We start from the raw sequence: 22,160 nt of genomic DNA, 5'->3' as shown, positions 1-22,160 counted from the left end.
GTTCTGACCTGCGCCTTCTGTAAAGGAGCCATGCGGCAGCAGAGCACGGTTGTGCAGTTTTGACAAATCTGCAGGAACAGGTTCTTGTAGCTACACGAGTTGGATTCAGAGGAGGAGTTGAGCACCATCGACAGAGTGGCTCCATCTATGATAAAACCGTAGTCCTGGCCTACAGAAGACCAGCTCCTACGTAAACAGAACAGGGAAATGGGTTTAATCATTGATACGATTCAAAGTTGCACATAAAAACCTCAGATCATGTAAGTCAAGGTACCGACCTGCTGACGCCTGCTTTAACTGGTGGTGCATCCTGTACAACTTTCTTGTGGTAATCTACCAAGAGGTCATGTAGTCGTTGTTCACGGCTCGGCTGCCCATCCTCCAGAGTCCGCACCGTCAGCTCCAGAAGCTCCGTATTTCTCTGGAACAATCTACAAGCATAGCAGGTGGACTTTGCCGTCTCCATCTTGTCCCCTGTTAGTACCCAAACTTTAATGCCTGCCCCCTGCAGCGCCTCCATGGTCTCTGCTGCCTCCTCTTGGAGCCTGGGGGAAAGAAATGACACAAGCAAAATATTATTACACTTACTCCAGGATATCAGAAAAAGAATGTCAAACAGTTCAACAAGATCATAGACATCAGGTCAGGTACGGTTAAATTTCACAGGATATCTAGTGAATTAAATTTACAGAAAAGGGAGAGGTTTTATGAAACAAAAACTTGACATAGGTGGTTGTTTTTTGAGTGCAAATGAGGCTTGAAAGACAATGAGTCTTCGCGTCATAAGGATCGCCAGTAGTGAATCTGAGTCTAGTGGGTTGAAGCAGCAGCATGTCTGAAGATTATATCCACATACCCTAGGACTGATAGAAAGACTGCCTCCACTATACTTTTCCTACAGTTCCTTGTTGAAGTGTCCTGAACTCCAAAACACTGAACTCCATAACTGCTTCTTTTCAGAACGTGGACTGTGGAGTACCCAATGTCAACCACAAGATGGCGGTGTGAGCTTAGAATAAAAAAAAGACCATTGGCTGTCAAGTTGAATTGAATAAGTCATACTGGACAAAACAATACTAGGAATCTGGTGACATGTGGCAAAAGGAATGAAGCAAGAAAAGTATAAATAAAAGACCTCTGATATGAAACAGCTCTAGGAAATGTTATGGTTGCATAAACAGTAGATAGTCAGTACAAAGGAAGAATGAATAATTCATTACAGCAACAGAACAAAGTGGCAACCAGAAAACAGTGAAGCTGTATTTCAAGAACAGTAAGTCAGAGCAGGACATTTATGGCACACTGTCTATTTCTGGCAACCTTTTGGCCTCTCTAGTCAATTTCAGGTGTATTCAGAGATTTCTTTACTTAAGCAGGTTACCTATACAATGCTTGACACTGATCTTTAATGAGAGGCAGGGGAGCAATAGGACAACAGCAAGATAGCGAAATGCAAGATAGAGCTCTGTGATTATGTTGTGTGAGCACCCACCGATCTTCTACAGCAGTGGCTCCTATTAGACTCATGCCAGTCTCCACTTGGTTGTAAACGGCCATGAGCTTCTCCTCTCTGTCCTGCAGAGCCAGTCTAGCTTCACTCAATCCCGCATCTGCCTGAGCGTACTCCTCCGCACTGAGGACTTTGTAAGCTACACACAACGTCCGGTAGCCCTCCTGAACAATGAAACACACAGCATATAGTGTTACAACAAGAAAGCACAACAGTCTTGACCCAATTCTAATCGTACATTAATCAGATAATTCATAGCTGAAACAGAAACCAGTAGATTTGGAGAGGCAATTTGCTTATGTCACTCACTGTTGCATTACGCTCCACATGCATGCGTATCCTTTCAACCTCCTCTTTTCTGACGCGGGGAAAGATGGAAGAGTCAGCTCCCTTACAGAAGAGCAGTGTGTCACCTGGACACAAACAAAAAGAGCTCGGTGAGGGCTGAAGACCAACACTAAATCACACTCACTGTCAGGTTTATTGCACGAACAGTCAAGCTCACCTGATTCGGATCTGACTATTACACTCATTCGCCTTCTCACGGGGTCAAAGTTCAGCACGTGAAGCAGTTCATACCTTTGGGAAGAACACAATGGAAATAAAATAAAAGCTGTAGCGCAGATGTACACAGAATAATATGAATAAAAACATAAAACTTTGTCTCCGTAATTAGCGACTCACAATTCAACGTCATTGTTCCTGTTGCGAATTTTCATGGTTTTACTTTCGAGACCCAGAAATGTGAAGCCATACCTGCGGATGTAGAGAAATCGTCATAAATGAGCCCTTTATTCCCCCAAGGGCTATATGAATAAATATTGTAATGATATTAATAACCTAAAATACAGTCTTTAATACAAGCGATTCTAAAAAAAAGTTGTGAATTTGCTAATCCACACACATTTAAAAACAGTACAAAGACAACATGTTTAATGTTTTACCATATCAACTTAATTGATTTTCGACTTTTGTATCAATATCATGCATTATGATCGGGTATGAAATGGGCATCATCAAAAGGCTCAGGCTCTCACAAGCAAGGATGGGGAGAGGTTCATCACTTTATGAAACAATTATTGTAAAATGATTTACTACATGGACTCAGGAACACTTTGTAATACTGTGCAAAAGAGTGCATTGTGTTTTTATTTACATTTACAGAGCGTTGCAGTGTTTTTGGAATCGGGGTTCTATTCATATTCAAACAACGTGCTTGCTCTTTGAACAATCAATACAATGTCGGTCCAACTTACTGAGTCATGACAGTTATCTCTCACCTCATGGAACCCTTGACCAGAGCAACCTCATCAGGTGAGGAGGATATAAAGCCTATCTGCTCCAGTGTAGAATGGATCACCTCTCCGTCCACCCCTAAGCCATCCACCTGGTCCACCAGCCTTTCCACTTGGCCTCGACCCTGCTCTGTAGACTCCTTCAACTTGACTGTGTGGCACAGACACAGGGCACGCAGAAACAGCTCCTCCCTCTCCTAATAGCACAACATGAAGACAGCTTAATACAGTAAATTAAGATAAAATAAGATAAGATAGTTCATTGTTGAATATTTAAAACAATATTTATAAACAACCACTAGATAAAAGTAAATTACTTTACAGCCACACAGAGCCATATACAGCAGCTAAAGATAAATAAAGCCCTGATTTACTGCCATCTGTCTAAATTGACTGCTTATCAACACGCATGTTACAGCACTACAGTCCTTCAAGTGTTATCAGGTGTTCATGTCAACAGCACACATCCACTTTGCTCCCCCTCCATGTTGAGTGCTTATGCTAACATGTCAAGGAGAGTGGATATGGGTGACCTATGAAGGGTCTTTCTGAGCAGCGAGCTATGTAATGGCCATATGTTGCCGCTCGTGTGACTTTTACAACAGATGGAGGGACATCACAACACCCACCCTGCCAGCTTTCTGCTGTAGTTTGCTCACAGGTCCATCTGTGACACAGAATCCGTCCAGCTCCGAGCTCGCATCCCGGTACTTGTACTGGAAGCCGTCGATGCAGCACTCGATGAACTCCATGTTATTCTGAGTGAGGGTGCCCGTCTTGTCGGTGAAAACATACTCCACCTGCAGGCAATGTGATAAAAATACATGACAGACTCTTCCAAAGCCATAAAAATAAAAAAAAAATCAGCTGCCCATTTAACAGGTTCCAACAATAAGATGAGGCAATTACGTGCAGAAAGAATTACACCGCATTAATCAGTTTAACGAAGCATCACCGTTAATTGAAGTAATCATCTGGCAAACCAAGTGTGACTGATCTATGGCAGCGCTGTTTGAGTCTGAAGTGTGATTAAAAAAAAAACCTGGGAAAGTCAGGACAGCACAGCCAAAGTGCTGTAATTATAAGCAGCTCATATTTTAAAGAACCACCGTAGAGATCAGTCGGGACTAGGGGTGTCACAAAATACCAGTATTGACAATAACCATGATATTAAAGAAATGAAATATCAATATCGTGTTGATAATACACATGATAATAATGTGGTCTTGTGGATCTTTTCTTCATCAGTTCATCGGGTCGCCTTTACACTATTCATTTAGTGTAATTGTATGCTTTTGTACAGTTATGGTTACAGACTCTCTCCATCTCCCTACAATTGTATGAGTGTAATTTAGTGACCAAAAAGGAGACAAAATACTAAAAAAATGTCTCATCTCATCTCATCTCATCTCTCATCTCAAATACATTTGGTCATGATAATCTGTTATCGTGACAACCTGACAAGACTTCATTTTGACTTGGTCTTGGCTTCCCATTGATCTGTACTTATTTCTGTCGTTGTGCTATTTTAACACACACATGTTCCCTCTGGCAGATCAATAAAAGGTTATCTAATCTTTACAGACAACTACCCAACTTACACATACATTTCTGCCATTAAAATGTTGGTTCATTTAATTTTGTCCAAAATCCTGACCTGTCCCAGCTCCTCGTTGAGGTCTGAGGTGTTGACCAGTGCCCCCTCATTGATTTCAGGGTCAAAGAAGTCCTTGTCCCATGTGATGAAATAGGATCCCAAAAACTTCTGCATCTCAACCGTCACATACATGGACACCGGAATGATGAAGTTGAAGAGCACCATGAAGGACAGGAAGTCGGTGAACATCTTTATGTACTGTTGGGGGGGAAAATGAGAACACAGGCAGATATTTAAATGTTTGTCTTAGCTGGTCATCAGATATTGCACCATTTGTCTTACATACATTGCACTCTGTATGCATAACATACAGTACATGACATGCTTAGATTGAAACCAGTGGTGCTAGATTATCAAAACAACTAATATGAAGACATGATGGAAATCATAAGGTTGTATCTCAATGTTCACAGCTTATTGAGTCTAGAAGGTTAACAGCCAATGAAATGGAGCATGTCATGATGTAGGTCCACAGTGGCCATTTTGCTGAGAAGAGTTTTTATTAGTGTGGATCAGAGGAGGCCAGGGCTTGTAAAACACTTTAACACAATGGAACTGTGAACCACAAAGTTACAACCACAAGCCTCCACAGGGTATTAACAGAGGCCTTCTTGGTAGAGTAACACTTGCAATACTCAAATTGTAGTGTACTGATGCATTGCTATAAAGACCTATTGGCTATTCTTTTAGATGTGCATTTCTGACGTTATTTCCCTTAAGCAGAACATTAAGCTTCCATTTTTGTTCTCTGTTTTCACCATTTTTCATGCAAACACAGTTGGACTGAATTGATGCCTATCCGAGTCCAGTTAAAGGCACAGTATGTAAATTATGCTGCCACAGGTTTTGCAATAAAAAAAATTGTAAACAAAAGGCATAGTTTGATGACATTGTGAAGTAGCGTTTGGCGACCAAGTGAAACACACCCTCACATTTTTGGAAACATTTAGGATAATGTAAGTACACACCTCAGAATATATACCAAATATACACTTTTTGGCATTTCAATGCAGGAATGTTAAACATAACATCTTTAACTCACAGTTCATTCTTTTGACAACACCGACAGGCAGATTGTACTAATTAATGTGTACTCACCAGGTTGGTGTCCTTCTCTTTCTCGGTTTTCTGATTGTACCAAGGCTCATCCTGTCCGGGCTTGTTCTGCCACACATACTTAAGAGTAGTGCACACTAGGGCCTTGCTCACCAGTATGCAAAGGTAAACCAGAAGGAAGGCATTGATCGACCTGCAAATAGAAGAAATCAAGTCAGTGTGTACCAAAGGAATGTTGCATGTGTTCAACATGAGTACAGTATCTCCTCTAAACTTACTTCTCCACAGCAGAACGTTTCTGAGACTTGCCCTGGTAGTTGAGAGCCATCTTTGTCTCCATGCCAGTGTAAACTGCAACACCTTGAGAAAAAGAGGAATGAGAAGAAGACAGATTCGCTTTTAAGATACTGAGCTAACCATCAATAATGTAAGTTATGCAATAAAGGCAATACCATTTGACTTACCACAGATTTTCTGAGTGTTCTTTAAAGTTGCCCCTTTCAGCAGAAGGTTTTCTGGGCCCAAAGACCTGCACAATCCCATCAGTAGATCAAACAATTTAGTCAGAAGCTGTGCAGTACACACACTCGCACTACATTCTTTAAATGGAAACCTGGCAGGCAAGCTGGCATCCACTCTAAAATACGCAGTGACAATACACAGTATGACTGCAGTCTGGGCTTACACCGGTCCCAGTGTTCTTGAGAAGGACACTGGCATTTGTTTATATGGCCATTACAAAGCAGTCAATGATAAATGCCTGTGGGAGTGCTTTGGAAGCAGCGGCTGAAGCAATGCCAACCTGTTTTAATTTTAATGCTTGTCTGCAATGAAGGATCAATGGAATAATGATTTGTTGGTGATGCAAAGGGAAACAAATGAGTGCTTAAGCAACTATGCTTTGATTTAGCTCTCACTCTAAGTGGGCTGAGAGAGTTGTGCATGAGCGCTCTCACCTCACTGCAGGCACCTGATCGTTTTTGTCGATGTGCATACGGCCGACAAACCTGGAAAAAAAAATCACATACACGCTCAGGGAAAAAAGTACATGTGACAGTCGTTTTGCACAGTCTTCAACCTCCTAATACTAGAGTGGATTTGAACTTGAGGAGTCCAAATCCATGCCGAGTCCATTTACTTTACAGAACTGTAAGTACTCATTGACCTAAAATCAGTTGCAGAGGTTTGGGAGCCAGCTAATTACTGGTGATTAGCCAGCAGCACGCTGTCAGTTTTATTGACAATGAATAGCAAGTATTTGGCACCATAGCTTACTTAGCACGTCTCAAACACCATTCTGATGCCTGGCTAAATGACACTATTCCAACTCCATGCCCCAAGGGGGAGCCACAGGCTGTGTGTTGACTGAACTGAGATTCCTTCATGTGAATACTAATCAACTAAGAATAACTACTTTGAGCATACCAGGCCTACTTTCACTATTCCTAAAATAAAACCAACCAATAAGTACAGAATGGCTTGCCAAAACATCTCCACTTAACAATTTACATGTTAATATTACAGTCACTTAGGACATTTTCAACTGGCATTGAGTTAATCCATCTCCCAACAAACCACAGGCAATGCATGCTGGTGGTGTAAACTTGTTGGGGCACCATCATGAGGGCCTACTTGTAAAGGTCAGGCTGTGGCTGTTCACACTCGATGGTGGCGTTGAGAGATTCCAGGTCCTTCTCTGTGTCTGGTACTGTGTAGTGTGTCTGTACAAGTGGAAGGGGCAGAGAGAGACAGAGAGTTAGCATTCACTAGCTCAGGTCAACTGATAATTTTAGCCTTCCCCTTCCTCTCACACACAGGCACTCCAGGAAACTAAAAAGACAAAAGATTCCCAGAATCCTTGACTCACACTTGAGCATAAATAACATATTTCTGAGGAACAAGAAGAACTTTCTTAAAAGCCAGGCTGATACAACTTCACTCAGTTTTAAAAACAACTGTTAGATACAGATGGTTGACAAATTAAGGAAAAACCTGAGTTAACGAGTGGAGAAACAGGCAGTAAAAAATGTACATGCATGATGGGTAACTTGAGTGGGTTGTTGATATGGAAATGATGTGTCTAATGGGCTACAACCTGCATATTCCAGATATTAACCCAGTTAAACACCTGTGGGAGATCTTTGACCGACTTGATAAACAGGGCTTTTGGAGCCTTGAACAGTTATTAAAAATGAAACTGAGAAGTTTAAAGGGGAAATCACTCACTATTAATAACTCACTGACATATTAATTGCGAGAAAGGGCACCAACAAAACACTGCTTCTTGTAAGGGCTTATAAGCCTAGAAGGGAACTATTGGTTTAATCTTTATCAACTGTATCTGTCAAATAAATGTAGTGGAATAAAAGTACAAAGCAGCATCAAATGGAAATATTCGGGTAGAGTAATTCAAAATTGTACTTAAGTAAATTAACTTTACTTTCCAGCATCGTGGGGACGTCATGTTCTAGCTACAAACTGTAGCTTTGTTCAGCAGCAAAAATGTCCACAAAAATGATAATAAGCATGTATAAGATTAACAAGTCGACTTACAGTAATAACAACTCTTAAATCGGCATGTCTTTGATCATTGCGAAAAACATTAAAAGGCCATGCTGATATAATTTTTATGCAGAGAAATTATGTGTTTTTTCTTCAGCATCAAGAGTCTTGGTAGTTGCCAATTTGTTGATTTTTTTTTTTAAATGGCCGAGTACAGCATGCGCCTAGCATATTGTACTGCCCTAATGTTAGCTAGCTAGCGTTGGCATCACTATTGTTAGCTAGGGTTAGCAACGTTAGTTCAACAACCTGGCAACCACTTGAGGAGGCAGATGATTCAAACAACATTGGTGTTGGGACATAAATGCAACGGCAAGGGGGAGATGGAATGTCACACTGAGTGGCTGAATGTTATCAATAACACCTCCAAGTTAACTTCTCCAAGCAGCCTTTACAATAGCTTTTGTGTCACCCGATAATGACGCTGGTAGGACAGATTCATCACTACTGGTTGGGAAAAATTAATGAAGCTAATGTGAACACAATGTCGGGCTAAATAAATTAAATTAAATAAAACAAAATGTCAATTGAGTCTGATTATCAGGGTGTCATGATGGCCCAATATTTTACGAAGTAACTTAAAGTTAGGTTTTCCTTTAATTTGTCACCCATATATGTATATGTATATATATACAGTATATATATAGATTCAAATTGTATTAATTATAAGAACTAATCATTAAATATTTAAGAAGATAAGATATATTCAGATTGGTGCATGTTTAAAATGGCAGTAACTGTGGAATAACAACTATTAAATCAATCTACATCCACTTCCCTTTTCCCGATAAGCACATCACTTGTAAAAACATAATGTATAACAATAACTTAAAAGGCTGAATGGAAATAAGATTTGTTTATGCTTTCTTTGATGAAAATCCTTACAAAATATACAAACTAACCATTCTGTTATGACAAAAGAGATACAACAGCAGAGCGGTCCTTCTTACTTTATGGTTGGACTCTCCATCCAGACTTGCTGTGGTAACAAAACATGTCCCATCGTCTCGACTAGACTGCAGCAGTATTAAATCACAGGGAAAGGTCTCATCTTCCTCCACCTCCACAACATCTCCAACCTGATCAAAGATACAAACAGCACTTATCTCAGTTTCATTCCTCCCACTTCTTGAGCAGCAGATCAGTATCAGCAGAGGATGAGTGACAGACCTTTAAAAGATCATAGCATTAAGCAATTTTACCACTAGGGAGCAGGATGACTCAAAAGTAAACTTACATAAGGGCCAATTTCCTGTCAAGTTGTTGCGGCTAATTTGTTACGAAACAATTGTCTTTTTAAAGATATGGCTTAAAAGAATGTTATTTTTGTTATATCTCCTTTCAAAACAGTTACAAAGTCATTTACAACGGAAAAATACAGTAAATGTAAATAAGATCCAAACTTTAAGATATGAACAAGGTAAAAGCTTAAATAGAAACAATAAATACTATCAATTAAGAAAAAGCCATAGGATAAAACTAAGTTTTAAGAAGGGGGTGAGTTCCACAGCTGAGAGCCCCGATAGCTTAAACAGAGCAACATGTGTCACACATTTTCACTCACCTTTTAACTCCAATTTGGTTCTGCCAAGTACCGACACAAACTCTGACTCTCTTTGGGCTTGCTAAATGTTTACTTTAGCCCAAGTCCATTTAGCACCAGGAGGTAGCTTGCAGCTAACTTGTGTGAGCTCCTGTGCTGGGAGCAGCTGTCCACAGTGTTAAACAAAGGAACGATGTTTTGGTTTTGACAGCTGGAAGTGGATTCTCAGTGGTGTCAGCAGCACAAGAGACACTTTAACACAACCAGGAGTCATCTGGTTCACTTTGAATATTGAAAAAGTTTTTCTTTATTACATGTTTAAGCTTTTGAAAACCCATAAATCTTTGAAAATACGACTATGTACAGCAAATGGATAAGAATGCATTGGAAAAATTACCTGCACACAACACCCTGGATACATTAATTACGATCCCACCCATGTTTGAACAGCTAATCAGTTCAGCGGAGCAATGTTTTCTCCTCTGCATATATTGCAAACACAGTCACACCGAGGTGCAGGCAGTTTCTCTATGAACATGTCTCAAAGGAAATACAAATGTACCTTAATCTTCTCACTCTCCTTACGTATCCTCTGGCCGTTCTCTAGCACTGTCACAGGGTACTTATTCACCTCGTTGTCAGCCTTGTGCCGAAGCCAGTCTTCATAGCCCTGCAGCAACATATCACAATCAGATACAAAAAGTACAAAAGTTTGGACTTTTGTAAAGTTCAGTGCCCACAGGACATTGACAACGAACAGCATATCATCAGTAAATGCTGTCACACAGTAGAGTTTTGGTAAAGGAGTGTAAGACACAAAGAAATGTCTGCGTATACGATATTATCCTTACATTTATTATTCAGTCATTATGTGAGAAAGAGTGCCTACAGCAGCAGAATGGGACAGTGAATGTCCAGCAGTGCATTGGAACAATGTACCATGAAGTAATACTGATTCGGGTGGAAAAAATATTATTCCTTGGGCTGCAGCAGCGTAAGGCACAAAAGCCTAGTGTAGACTTCATAAGTACTTTAAGATAGTGATGGAGATAGAAGAGATGGTGTAGGGATGCAGAGGGTAGAGAGGGAAAACCAGAACGTGTGCCAAGGTGGAGCCCCGAGACAGAAAGCGGGATTACCGGGAAAGGTGATGGGAGGAGAGAGAAAGTCTGGTTGAGTGATGCAGAGAAATGATGCCAGGTGGATGAAAGGGGGAGAGAGGGGAGGGGAGGGGGAGGCATTCCACGGATGGTCAGTTGAACTATACAGTTCACCACAGCCTGACTAATGGGAGTCGGGCAGACCGCCTTGGTGTCCGGCTTCAAAGCCTGGCTGAAGGCGCTCCAGCGCTATCAGTGCGTCCCATATATTTTCAGAAGGAAGTCCACCCACTATTGTGCATTTCAAAGGCCCAGCAGTAGGCTAACTAAAAAGCCAATCCTAAAACAACACATCTAAAAGCTAGGGACACGGCAGCAACAGAGCCAAAGAAACCGACATTACACCCTTGATAATTTGTATCTCTGTAATAGACTTGCTCCCTCTCTCACTACCGCACACATTCCCCAGGAGCCCATTTCGTCTTCTCCCCAATCAGAATTCACCAGCAGAGCACATTAATACAAAACCCAAGAGAGCATTAGTCAAGTTTTATACAAAAATCACAGCGAGGGAGTTGTGAAGGCAGGGGGGCTTATTATGTTACATGGACAAGGAGGAAAGATCTAATGCAATGAGAAATGAGGGCATGAAAATCACAATAACATTTCTAAACTCTTCGGCCTCATTAGGCAGCATCTTACCTGCTTGATCGCGGTTACTGTGATCACAAAGAATAAGGGTAGGCCACTGGTGACTGGGCTGGTGGGGGTGTCCACTATCACCTGATGGGGGAAAAAGAAATTAATCTTTAATAAACAACAATAAACTTGTGACCTTCAAACTGGAATGCTATGCATTGAATACTTAAAGTCTTACTGCAGCACATGTGTGTTTGTGGTCACACAGGGAGGAGTTTGTGGTACAGTAAGCAAGCCCTCTAAATGCAGGGTGTAGTCCGATTCTGTGAGGCATTTCTACTGTTCCCCAAATTCGTTCATGAGGAGGAAACACAGGGGAGACATTTACATTTTGCTAGAGACAGGGAGGTTCTGGACCATAGAACTTTTAATCAAGTGGGCCAGGGACAGAGTGCTTAATCTGCAGGCATGCCAACACTACTGTGTCTCTGCCAAGGCATGGGAGAGGGCCAACACAAAGCTTTGCTGGACTCACCTTACCTGCCTCAGCCGTGTGTGCGGGAATCCAGCCGTACAGTATGTGTTTTATGCATGTGTGTAATAAGAGTAAGTGTATGACCTGTGATCGGGTAATCCCAAACAAGCAAACAAGGAGAAGCACCTGACCAAGGCCCCATGCTTAAACCCCAGCAAACAAACGGCTGTGTGTTTGTGTGTTCCCTAAAACCATCATAAGATGGATTTACCCTGGCATTTCTGATCCTGCAGACTGCAGGCTGGCCTCCCCCTGAGCCGGAGAGCGTATCCCAGCACGCACAAACACGACACATCCAGCTAGTTGGTATTCTGACCGGGAGCTTTACAAGCTGTCAGATAGACATCAGCTCAAGTAAGAGCAGGAGATGCGTTTTGAAGCAGTCTCCGGTGTTTTACTCACCTGTGCTTGGACTCACTATGAAAAGAACAGCTGCTTGTTCAGTAATCAAGGACAGACATAAACACACAGCCACATTATGTACCCATACACACACCAAGACACAGTCACAGAAAGTACAAGGGCAACTGAGCTACTAGCCTACCCAAGCTTTACTGTGATTACAATTAACTGCAGGATAAATCAATTACGAGGCAGAGATGGACTAGTGCACATCGACCCTTTGGAGGAGTGCAGATTCAGAGGAGACTCTGCATTATATTTGTAGTGGTCGGCGATTCCAGTGAGACAGAAGCAAAAGTAATAATTCTACCGCAGTTGCCTCAGGTGTAGAGAGGCTGAGGTGAGAGTGTTTCAAACGGGAAGTGTGTGTACATGAGGATGGTATACAGGGCTCTGTGTTAAAGACTCATTACACCTGACATATTGCTATAGGCTCCCTAGCTAGTGAATTATTCAATGCCTCTTGAGAAAAGCTCGGCTTCCCCGGGTCATGTTAGACCTCCACTGTTTGCCATGACCAGATCCTCAAAGGAGAACACTAAGCACAGGTGTGATGACTACTGCAGAAAGGTGATGGTAGAGCTGGGTGATATGGCCTTCAAATAACATCACTGTATTTTAGGCTCTATCACGATATACAAAATATATCTCGATATTTTGAAATCTACCTAAAAACGTTTCATGAATGCTCAGGTCTATTCTGGGCCGAGAACCAGCCTCCATCTAACAAACCAACAACCAACGGACAAGGGCGGAAGCATAACCTCATTGACGGCGGTAATACAGACAAAGTGGGTAAAGTCAAGTATTACAGAATAATTAGGAAGTAGAATAGTCTGATCACATGTAAATTGCATCACGTTACTGTACTGCAGCCTTTAAAACCAGGAAAAGACCTCATTTATGCCATATCAGCATTTAACGATCTCCAAAATCTAAGACGATTTCAAATCTCACATCACAATAGCAAGATAATATCAATATATTGCTTAGTCAATGGTGATGCAGCACCTTATTTGTGCCTATAACAAGTCACATCTCTTTTTTTGGGTGACTGTATTGAAGGTTAGCTGATCACAGAAAGCAAAAAAAGGAACTGCAGGAGGGACTGAGGACAGCATGTCCCTGTGATGCAGCTGCCAGATGGCCAAACTTGACAAAGGGCGACCACAGCAGAGAGAGAATGCTTTACAAATGTTCTAGTCTAAACGTTGTTTGATGTCGATTCATCTTTGGCACTTTTATGACAATTCTGGAAACTGTTCAGTAGAGAACTATAAAAAGAGACAAATGATGGTGGCGTCTTTTTTTAGTGTTCATCTACAGTGATTCTAAAAAAATGCTCTCTTTTAATCAAACACTACAGCACCATGTAAAATCAGACTTGACAAGTCTCACAGACATAACTGTAGCAAGGACAGCCATCATTTTTGGAACAGGCTGAGGGTTAAAATGCCCTTTAATGCCATCATTACTGAAAATACTGAAACAGCAATTTCCTAAAAACTAAAACCTACACAAAACCTTCATCTACTGTACTTCGTCCAAACCACACACAGTTCTCCTAGAGCTCGTCTTTCACAGCTTATCTGCTCTGATTCACAACAAACCCCACCAAACGTCCAGATGGCCAAATACCTTTTCCTCCTCTGCACCAAATGCAAAGCCCCAAAAAAATCTCAGCATAAGAGTGAACTGTGTGCTGCTGCTGCTGATGTGCGGCTGTGATATCAGAGCTGCAGAGTGGAGCAGCACAAAGCCCTTCATCTGAGCCGGGAAGTGTGTCAGAGTGAGCGACAGACAGCAGGTTCCCGGGGTCCCAGGGCAGCACTGTGGGCCCTCACGTCCTCCCACCCCTTCACCCTCTCTTGCTTCCCCTCTATCCCTCACTCTCCCTCCCTTTCTCTCTTGCTCTCTTCACAGCGCTCTATTCCCATTCGATCACATTCGAGCAAAGACATGCAGGGCTATTTATAGGAGAGTGGTGCTTTTTTATCAGCCCTGTGTCTATTTGTGGCACTCAGAAGTACAGAGGGCTTCCTGGCTGCTGACGTCAGCAGTGCAGCGCTGCAGAGAGATGGGTGGAATGCGAAAGAGAAAAGGGGGGAAAGAAAGGCAGAAAAGAAAGATACCGAATGACAAAGGGGGAGACAAAAGGAGGGGAGGACCGAGTTGGAGGATGCATGACATTTGGGTGTCAGTAAAGCATTTGCATGAAGCCTCTCAGGGGAAGTGAGAAGGTTTATTTCTGTCTGTAAGATGTGAGTGCAAAATGAGTGCACGCAGAGTCGTCTGTGTACCTGTTTCTCCCTCATCCTCTCCCCCTCTCTCTCTGATATAATAGCAGGCTGCATGGGAAAAACTGAGTGGTTAGGATAAGGAGCCCCCTCTAGAGAGGCTGGATTAGTGGAGAAACGCCAACCACGCTGCAGCTTGGGTAAACACCGTCAGCAAACCCAGGACACCCACTGAGTCATACATCACACGCGCAGGCACATACACATACATACGACGTATTCTACACTACACACATCACACACTGATTATCCCTGCGTGTTTGTGTGAGTGATGCAAACATGTTTAGTGGTGCACTCCCACATAAGTGTGCTGCATTAGCTCAACATGATTTCACACATTAGCTCACAACTGTTCAAAATCTGGCACCTTTAGCCATTAGCTGAGGATAGTATAGAGTAGGGCTGTACTGAATACTTCAAAGCTGCGACGCTTCATTCATAACGTTGACATTCGAATTTTAAAAATCAACATTTGAATGCTGCACAGCTTTTTTTGTGCATTTCTATTCACTCTGTTTAAACTTGGTGTTTCTGCAGAGTTGCAGATAAAAACTAGGCTATACTAATATTATTATTATACTTTTGGCAGGATGTGATTCCAGTAGTGGCTGCATAGTTTCCAACGCTTGTGATTCAAACATTTCCCATATATCCAGAGCGTTGTAAAGTCCAAAAGCCACATTTTTTGAAAAAGACTGATGTAATAATTTCCAAAATTCACAACATGTTTCTATCTAAAGAAACATTCTGCTTCAATCCACAGGATTGCTCGGGTTAAGCCTTTCAAAAACAGTATTTTCACTCAGGTCAAAAATCTGTTTACCCTCCTGCTCGCTGCACATGATGACAGGGACATACCTATATTGACAGGGCAGTCTAGCCGCAGTCAAACAGAACAATGAAATAAACTTACGTAACAATAATAACAAAAATATGTTTCTGCTCTAACACTACTATATAAAAAAATAGTCAAGTTGTTATAAAAAAAAAGATTATATCATGTATCTGCAAACACTAAGTTTTTGTTTGAGGGCTGTTCTCAGGGTGATAATGTCATAAAATATGATGACAAACCTTCAAAGTTTCATTTGAAAACACGAAAACAAACTCAGAAGCAAACTGGAATATAAGGGCTGGAGGGTCAACTGTAAATACGGGCATAAACGGAAGCCAGGAGACAACCTTAAACCTGCAAATGATCAGCTATTGACATGAGAATGATTGAACTACTTTGTGAGTGCAGCACAGAGGTATTTCTCAGTTTAGTACAGTGCTGGGCCTCTGGGAGCAGTCACTCTGTGAGCTCATTTAGTCAGTATGCGACTAGAGAAAGCACATCCCTCCAGAGCAGGCCCGACACCAGCACCTGTTTACACTGGCGGGCTGTTTGCGGCCATAGTTTAGGTTACTGCTAAAAGGCGAGAGGTTAGTTTCCAACTCCATTTATAAGCAAGATATGAAAGAAGAGCAAGAGCAGATGTAAGCAACTTTATCTTCTTTTTATTTTTTGTTCCCTACACCAATCATCCACTGTCACATTGCAGACAGGAGAGAGGAGAAAGGAAAGAGGCGAGGTCACTTAAGAGCACAGAGCAAGGGAATAAGGATGCCAGTCAATGCATTTCAGTCAGCGCTCTTTGCCAGCTCACAGTTTCCACTTATGAAGATGGAGCAGCGCACAACACAAAAATAGTGTTTTTTAAAGATTAACAGAAGCAATGACAATTTTAAAAAATTACACACAAGAGAGCGAATGTTAAAATAACCCAATCAAGTACAGATTTATCCTTTGAACCTTGTAACCCAATTCTAGGGATATTACGAATCGACATTTTGGATAAAAATAGAATCTACACGCTCCTGAGCCCTGGTACTAATAGCCCATAAAAAATCCATTAATTGGCTTACACATGATCTAACAACTATGGAGGAAATGGAGGAAAAGGTTAGCAGAGGTGAACTGCATACAGCCAGCTAGCAATTTAAATGCACAGTATGTAATTTTTGCTGCTAGGGTCTCTCAATCAAAACAATGAAAACACAAGACGTAGTTCGATGACATCCTGATGTGGTGTGGGATCACGGGAGTTCATGTCTTCATTTTTACATAACCACTATTGCCAATGAAAATCTGTCTAACGTGACCCATGCAAAAATATTCATAAAGGTAATGCATTAAAGTTTTATTCACGTTAAGTTTAGCAACATTCACAGACCTCGTTCCTAACTCCCTAACGTATCATGCGATGTTCCCCAGGAACATGTGCCTCCAACAAACAACCAAATAAAAGCAACGTTAAAGAAAAAACAGATTTTTCTGGGTTTGACCATTGTTGGAAACATTAGGATAATGTAAGTACATAACTCAACAAAAGGTTTAGTTGTTGGTTTTTTTTACATTTTAATGAGGAAATATTATGGGTACTTATTCAGAAAGATGGCCCTGTCAGAGTACTGCTTGTATTCGTCTTGGTGTATATATATTAACTTGTATACATTTCTTTTTAGACTTAAACCTTAGTTTCTACCAGGACGTTATTGCATTATTTAATCAATAATTTTCTAGAAAAGTTATGTAAGAAGCGATCTGTGGGACGTGATCCAAGCAAGAAAACTCTCAAGAGAACTAAAAAAAAACACACGTGCACACTGCTCAAGCCTCAAGGGAGGCAATTCTGACAACTGCTATGATTGCACATGTTCCAAACATCCTGCACAGTTCACACATCAGTCACTGTTTCACACCTGCCTTGGCCACATGCAAATGGACACACTGTCTCACGCTTCACGTAGGCGTACAGAACACCAGTTGTGAAGCGGAGTTGGATGAAACACATTCAGATCATCAACAGAATTCAACCCACTTCATAGTGTTGTCTGAAAAGGTAGACGACATGTACACAAAGGCGTCACACATCACAGTCACAGATACAACAGGCATTAATAAAGTCAGTATTTAACAATGATAAACAAACTCTTATATTTGTTTGACTTGGAGAGCTCACAAAGCTTGTCCTTACCTGCACCAGGAAGATGATAAGGAAGTAGAAATTGGCAATTCTTCTAAACTGTTCAAACAGGTTCTTTGGTAGAAAGTTCCAAACTGTATACTGTGTGGGGGTGGGGGAGAGACAGAGAAACAAGCATGTAAGTCAAAGAGAAATAAATGAGGTATTAAGAGTTTGTGTTTGCTTCTTACTCCTCTTTTTTGTGAAATCCTCCCTGTACAGGCATGGTGTTTTTCAAGCAAACTTAGGGAGGTTAAAGAAAGGCTTTCCAAGGGGAGAGAGATTAGAGGCATTCAATATTCACAGAGTCTTGCATGTGTGTATTCTGTTTGAGCTGCGGAGGGGGGAAGAGGAAAGGCAACTTCAATAGCTTGGAGTCTCTGTTCTTTGTACTGCCTAGGGAGACAGCCCGTGGGGGACCACAGGTAGTCCATTGATTCAGATTAGTGATTTATCTCCTTAATTTTGGTTACCCTTGAATGCAGAGCCAATGAACTTATCAGGTTGATGACTGTTTCTGTGTGTTTTGTTCTTTTTTAAGTGGCCATGACTGCTGATACCATCGGGGATGAAGCGACACTTTTATCTGCATAAATCCCTGAGAGACGGTTCAACAATACCCTGCTGGTAACTGTGTACCACACAACAAAGTACCAAGGTGAAAAACACAAATGAGTGCACATGCATGCCCGCACAGAAACAGCAATAAGGCACTGTTTATGATGGGGAATGTCTGCATGGGGATGGTGTTGAAATGCAGCGGCAGCAGAATGGCCCATCTCATTTTGCCAGAGAGAAAAGAGAGTGAAAGTAATGAGAAAAGGGGGGTGGCAGCAGTGAGGGTGGCTGAGCGGGGTGGTGCAGTAGCAGCAAGAGCAAGAGAGGAGAGGCGGAGATTGGTCATTGCAGAGTGCAAAAGCAACAGGATGATTGAGAGCGGAGGCATGCAGGAACATAAACACTACAGCCGGGGTAATTAAAGGCTGTTTACCCTGACATACTGGCAAGAGCCAATTGATTGGCCCATCCTCACTGGGACCCTCTGCACCACTATAAATCCCACTGCCTACTTACTCCCACAACCGCTTCCTTCTCCTCATCACTTTCACCGTTCATATCCATAAGCCAACCTGCATGAACCTGCAGCTGACACAGTACTGAGGGGTGAGTTTTAGGTGAAGGGAGGTGGGGAGGAGTGCGGTCTATCTGAGCCCTGGGGGAAACGTCGGAATTGCCCACCCTGCCAGTACATTAATAGCCAGCCATGTATTTCACTGCCACAGCCGGTGCTCCCCTGACAGACAAATAATCGCCTTCCGTTGGGAGCGAAGACGAGGATGTGGAGAGGCAGTGGGAGGAGGAATACAGAAAGGAAGACATAGGAATGGCTCAGGAGTGTTAAAGGGTTCATTTTGCATTCCGAGTGTTAGATAAGAGAAGAAAAATGCCTGAAGGCAGGTGAAACATAATACGCAGAGGAGCGGAGAAACAAACTGAGGTGTATGAATTTCATCGTGGTATATGGCCAGGCTGGGGCCCTGGCATGTGAGTTCATTTCTTACCTTGGAGGATACAACCCTATTATCGCAGAACTTGGGTGGGATGAAAGCCTCGGCAGCAGAACACGACCCATGACCAACACAGATAGTCCTACTGTCCACTCTTCTCTCATCACCGCCAAGCTAGAGGAGGACACGGGGGGGGGGGGGGGGGGGGGGGGTGAGAGAAGGGGAGAGATAAAGATAAAAAGAGCAAGAAAAAAGGGGACATGTTAGTGATTCAAGGTACTTAAACCAGGATTATACACTGAACCAATTAATTAAAAAAATGTGTATGATAAAAGAAAGCAAAATTACTTGAAGATAGGGGTGTCACCATTCTCCAAATCCACAATTTGATTTGAATAAAGGTTACTATTCAATCTGAATTTTAAACATATTTTTCAATGGCAGCTATGCCACTGTAATACAATAGCAACTGCATTTGTAAAGTTCAACAGCTTTATTTTATCTGCTGGCTTTGCATCTCAGGGTCAGGCAAGCTCAAATAATATTCAGCACAAATAAAGATTCCAGAGTTCACCAAAAAACACCACCCTGCAGAGATTAAATACATAAAATGAAAGAGAAATAAATAAAAGATAGAAATTTGTTACAAAGTTTGGTTCCTCAAATCTGTTTTGAGTGAACACTCTTCCCAAACAAATCAATAAAGGATCTTAAATTAATAAATAATAAACCCAGCTTCTCTGAAAGTTGCAGGCTGCAGCTGCAGGCTATTGGTACACTTGTTGTGTCATCTTTGAAGTGTTTCATTTTTCCTTTGGATGCGCACAAGTAGACGGGGGTGGAGAGAAAAGAAAATACTGGGAGAATCATCAATCCTGCTTTTGATTGTGATGATCAAAATTGAAAGCTCAATTTAATCAATTTTCAATTTAGAATCAAAATTGTACACCCCTACTTGAAGGGAGGCCAAGATTTTTTGCATGGGGATGTACTGTAAAATAAATCAATGAAAACAAAAGAATTGTTTCATGGTGCATTGTTATTTCAGGTGCAGCAAGTCCACCATCATCACAAAGGCTCTGTTGTGGCCATAAAATATTTTACAGTCTGACGAGGCCTAACTTCCACCTACAGGTCAAGCACTACTGTGGTGCAGAAGATTAAAAAGACTTGAAAAGCACTCTACTGGAAAACTGTTGAGCACGAGCCAATAACTCAGGGAGGGGACAAAGAAAAGTATGACCAGGGTCAACGGGTCTAAATGGTGATCGCGCAAGCTCTATAACTTAATTTCTCCTTGCCCAGGTGGTCACTCATCGATGACAAACGAGTAATAAATGTGGGCAGCCGAGAGAAAAATGCTGTGCTCAGATTTATGCGTTGAGCAACCTTGTCGTGGTGCAGATGGCGGGGTGATATGTGCACGCACACACTTGCAAAACATCTGAGAGACGAAAGACTTCAGGAAAAGGGTCAGGAGCCACAGACACGATGTACTCCCTTCAACTTGAAGTGGCCGGGACATTCCTCTTCCATAAAAGGCAGGTAGGGTAAATCACGAAGCGAAGCAAAGCAGGGAAGCCAGGTCGTTGTCTTAACTTCACTTTACAGGAGCGCTCCTTACATAAATCTCCCAAACAATAGCATAAACGACTACCTAAAAAGGAACTAAAAAAAACTGTCAGGTTGGCCATTTCCATTTTTGAGTTTAAAATTCAGTTTTTCCCGCACTGTGTGGAGATCATTGTTCTCTGTGTGAAGTAACCTCAGGCTGTAACTACATGTCACTTTTTTTATCTGTAAGTGGAGACATTAATGAACATTTTTTTAAGGCTTGTGGAATATTTAATTATATTGTTCCATTAAAAGGTCATCAAGCTGCTTTATAACAGTTTTATAATGGCAGTGGGAGGGAAACTGGATTTCATCTGCAGCAGTCATGTCCAAAGAATGCCGAGTCTGTTTAATAAAGGGCAGTCAGTCTCACTTCCCAACAGAGCCAGTATGTTGAGTGCATCACTTCCAGTAAAATTCATTGGAATTACATTGGAGCTTAAATGAGTCCCAGCTGAGCACACACCCAATGTAAGATATCACAGTGATTCGCTGTATGACCATCTTGAATGAATCTAGCAATTTCTACAACATTACTCATCAATTTAACAACAAAAAAATGTTGTTTCTGTTCAGAACTTCACAATATTTGTCATACATTGTCCCAAGAATCTATTGTCTTTGTGCTTTGTATGGATAATGAAAGTCAGCTGTTCAGCCCATCTGTCCTGCTGACACACCCTAACTTTGGTCCACTGCAAGATGTAGGACCTTGACAGGTCTGATCATCACCCTGAGAGGGGAAAAGTGTGGCCCTCCATCTGTTCCCAAGCTGTGCAACAACATCATTAGCACGTGCCATCCATATCAAACAAGCATGAAATTTGCGAAACCGTACTGGTTTTACCTCAGTGTTCCATGACATTTCAACAATATTTATATCTTTTGTGTCTTTAAAAAGACCAACCTGGGTCTGAGTTTTTGTTTAGGCTTTTTGCTCACCCTCTCTCTCCCTCTTTTCCTCTCACCGTTCTACACATCTCTGCTTTCAACCAGAGAGAAAATGGACAAGTACTCATTTGTATGTGGAGTGGTGGAGAAAGCACACCTTAGCAAATGTTTTTAAACAAGCTTGTCCACCTGCAAACAAGCTGCATCTTGTAATGGGCTTTTGTGTGGCACTAACTCGAATTCCAGTTTCCCCTCTTGTTCTAGCATCAAGGCTTATATTACGCTGGGAAAATGGGACCTGGATTTCAGTGAAGCATCCAATCACTGTGAAGCATTTAAGCCAATGTTATTTTAAGATTTTTTTTTTTTCCCCCATCAGGGTTCATGCACACTTCGTCAATGTGTCCACATTATTGGACGTCAGGGAACATTGTACTAAATTATTACATTAGTTCATGCGTACCAAAATTGCATTGAAAATGCAATGAAAATATAATGGAGGCAAAACTTTTTAAGCAATTCAGAAAAAGATAGTTGATGAGT

General features: G+C 41.7%; 1 protein-coding gene across 7 annotated transcripts in view; it reads right to left on the bottom strand.

Annotated features, from left to right (window-relative positions):
- atp11c (ATPase phospholipid transporting 11C (ATP11C blood group)) overlaps nt 1-22,160 on the bottom strand; it is a 47,808-nt gene that overhangs the window by 10,789 nt on the left and 14,859 nt on the right. For all 7 annotated transcript variants that reach the window (XM_084353279.1, XM_084353282.1, XM_084353283.1 and 4 more), the window contains exons 2-20: nt 19,167-19,286; nt 17,617-17,706; nt 11,426-11,506; nt 10,186-10,293; nt 9,031-9,159; nt 7,151-7,239; nt 6,475-6,525; nt 5,983-6,047; nt 5,797-5,878; nt 5,561-5,711; nt 4,463-4,660; nt 3,435-3,605; nt 2,791-3,002; nt 2,195-2,266; nt 2,016-2,089; nt 1,820-1,923; nt 1,493-1,674; nt 279-545; nt 9-186 (exon numbers count right to left, since the gene is read on the bottom strand). In XM_084353279.1, coding sequence (XP_084209405.1) covers nt 9-186; nt 279-545; nt 1,493-1,674; nt 1,820-1,923; nt 2,016-2,089; nt 2,195-2,266; nt 2,791-3,002; nt 3,435-3,605; nt 4,463-4,660; nt 5,561-5,711; nt 5,797-5,878; nt 5,983-6,047; nt 6,475-6,525; nt 7,151-7,239; nt 9,031-9,159; nt 10,186-10,293; nt 11,426-11,506; nt 17,617-17,706; nt 19,167-19,286 — 2,424 coding nt within the window. The remainder of the gene's footprint in view (nt 1-8; nt 187-278; nt 546-1,492; nt 1,675-1,819; nt 1,924-2,015; nt 2,090-2,194; nt 2,267-2,790; nt 3,003-3,434; nt 3,606-4,462; nt 4,661-5,560; nt 5,712-5,796; nt 5,879-5,982; nt 6,048-6,474; nt 6,526-7,150; nt 7,240-9,030; nt 9,160-10,185; nt 10,294-11,425; nt 11,507-17,616; nt 17,707-19,166; nt 19,287-22,160) is intronic.

This window comes from Pagrus pagrus (genome assembly GCF_965226575.1).
Source record: "Pagrus pagrus genome assembly, chromosome: 5".
Lineage (NCBI taxonomy): Eukaryota > Metazoa > Chordata > Actinopteri > Spariformes > Sparidae > Pagrus > Pagrus pagrus.
The sequence above is the reverse complement of the archived record's forward strand: the minus strand, read 5'-3'. Positions and strand labels throughout refer to the sequence as shown.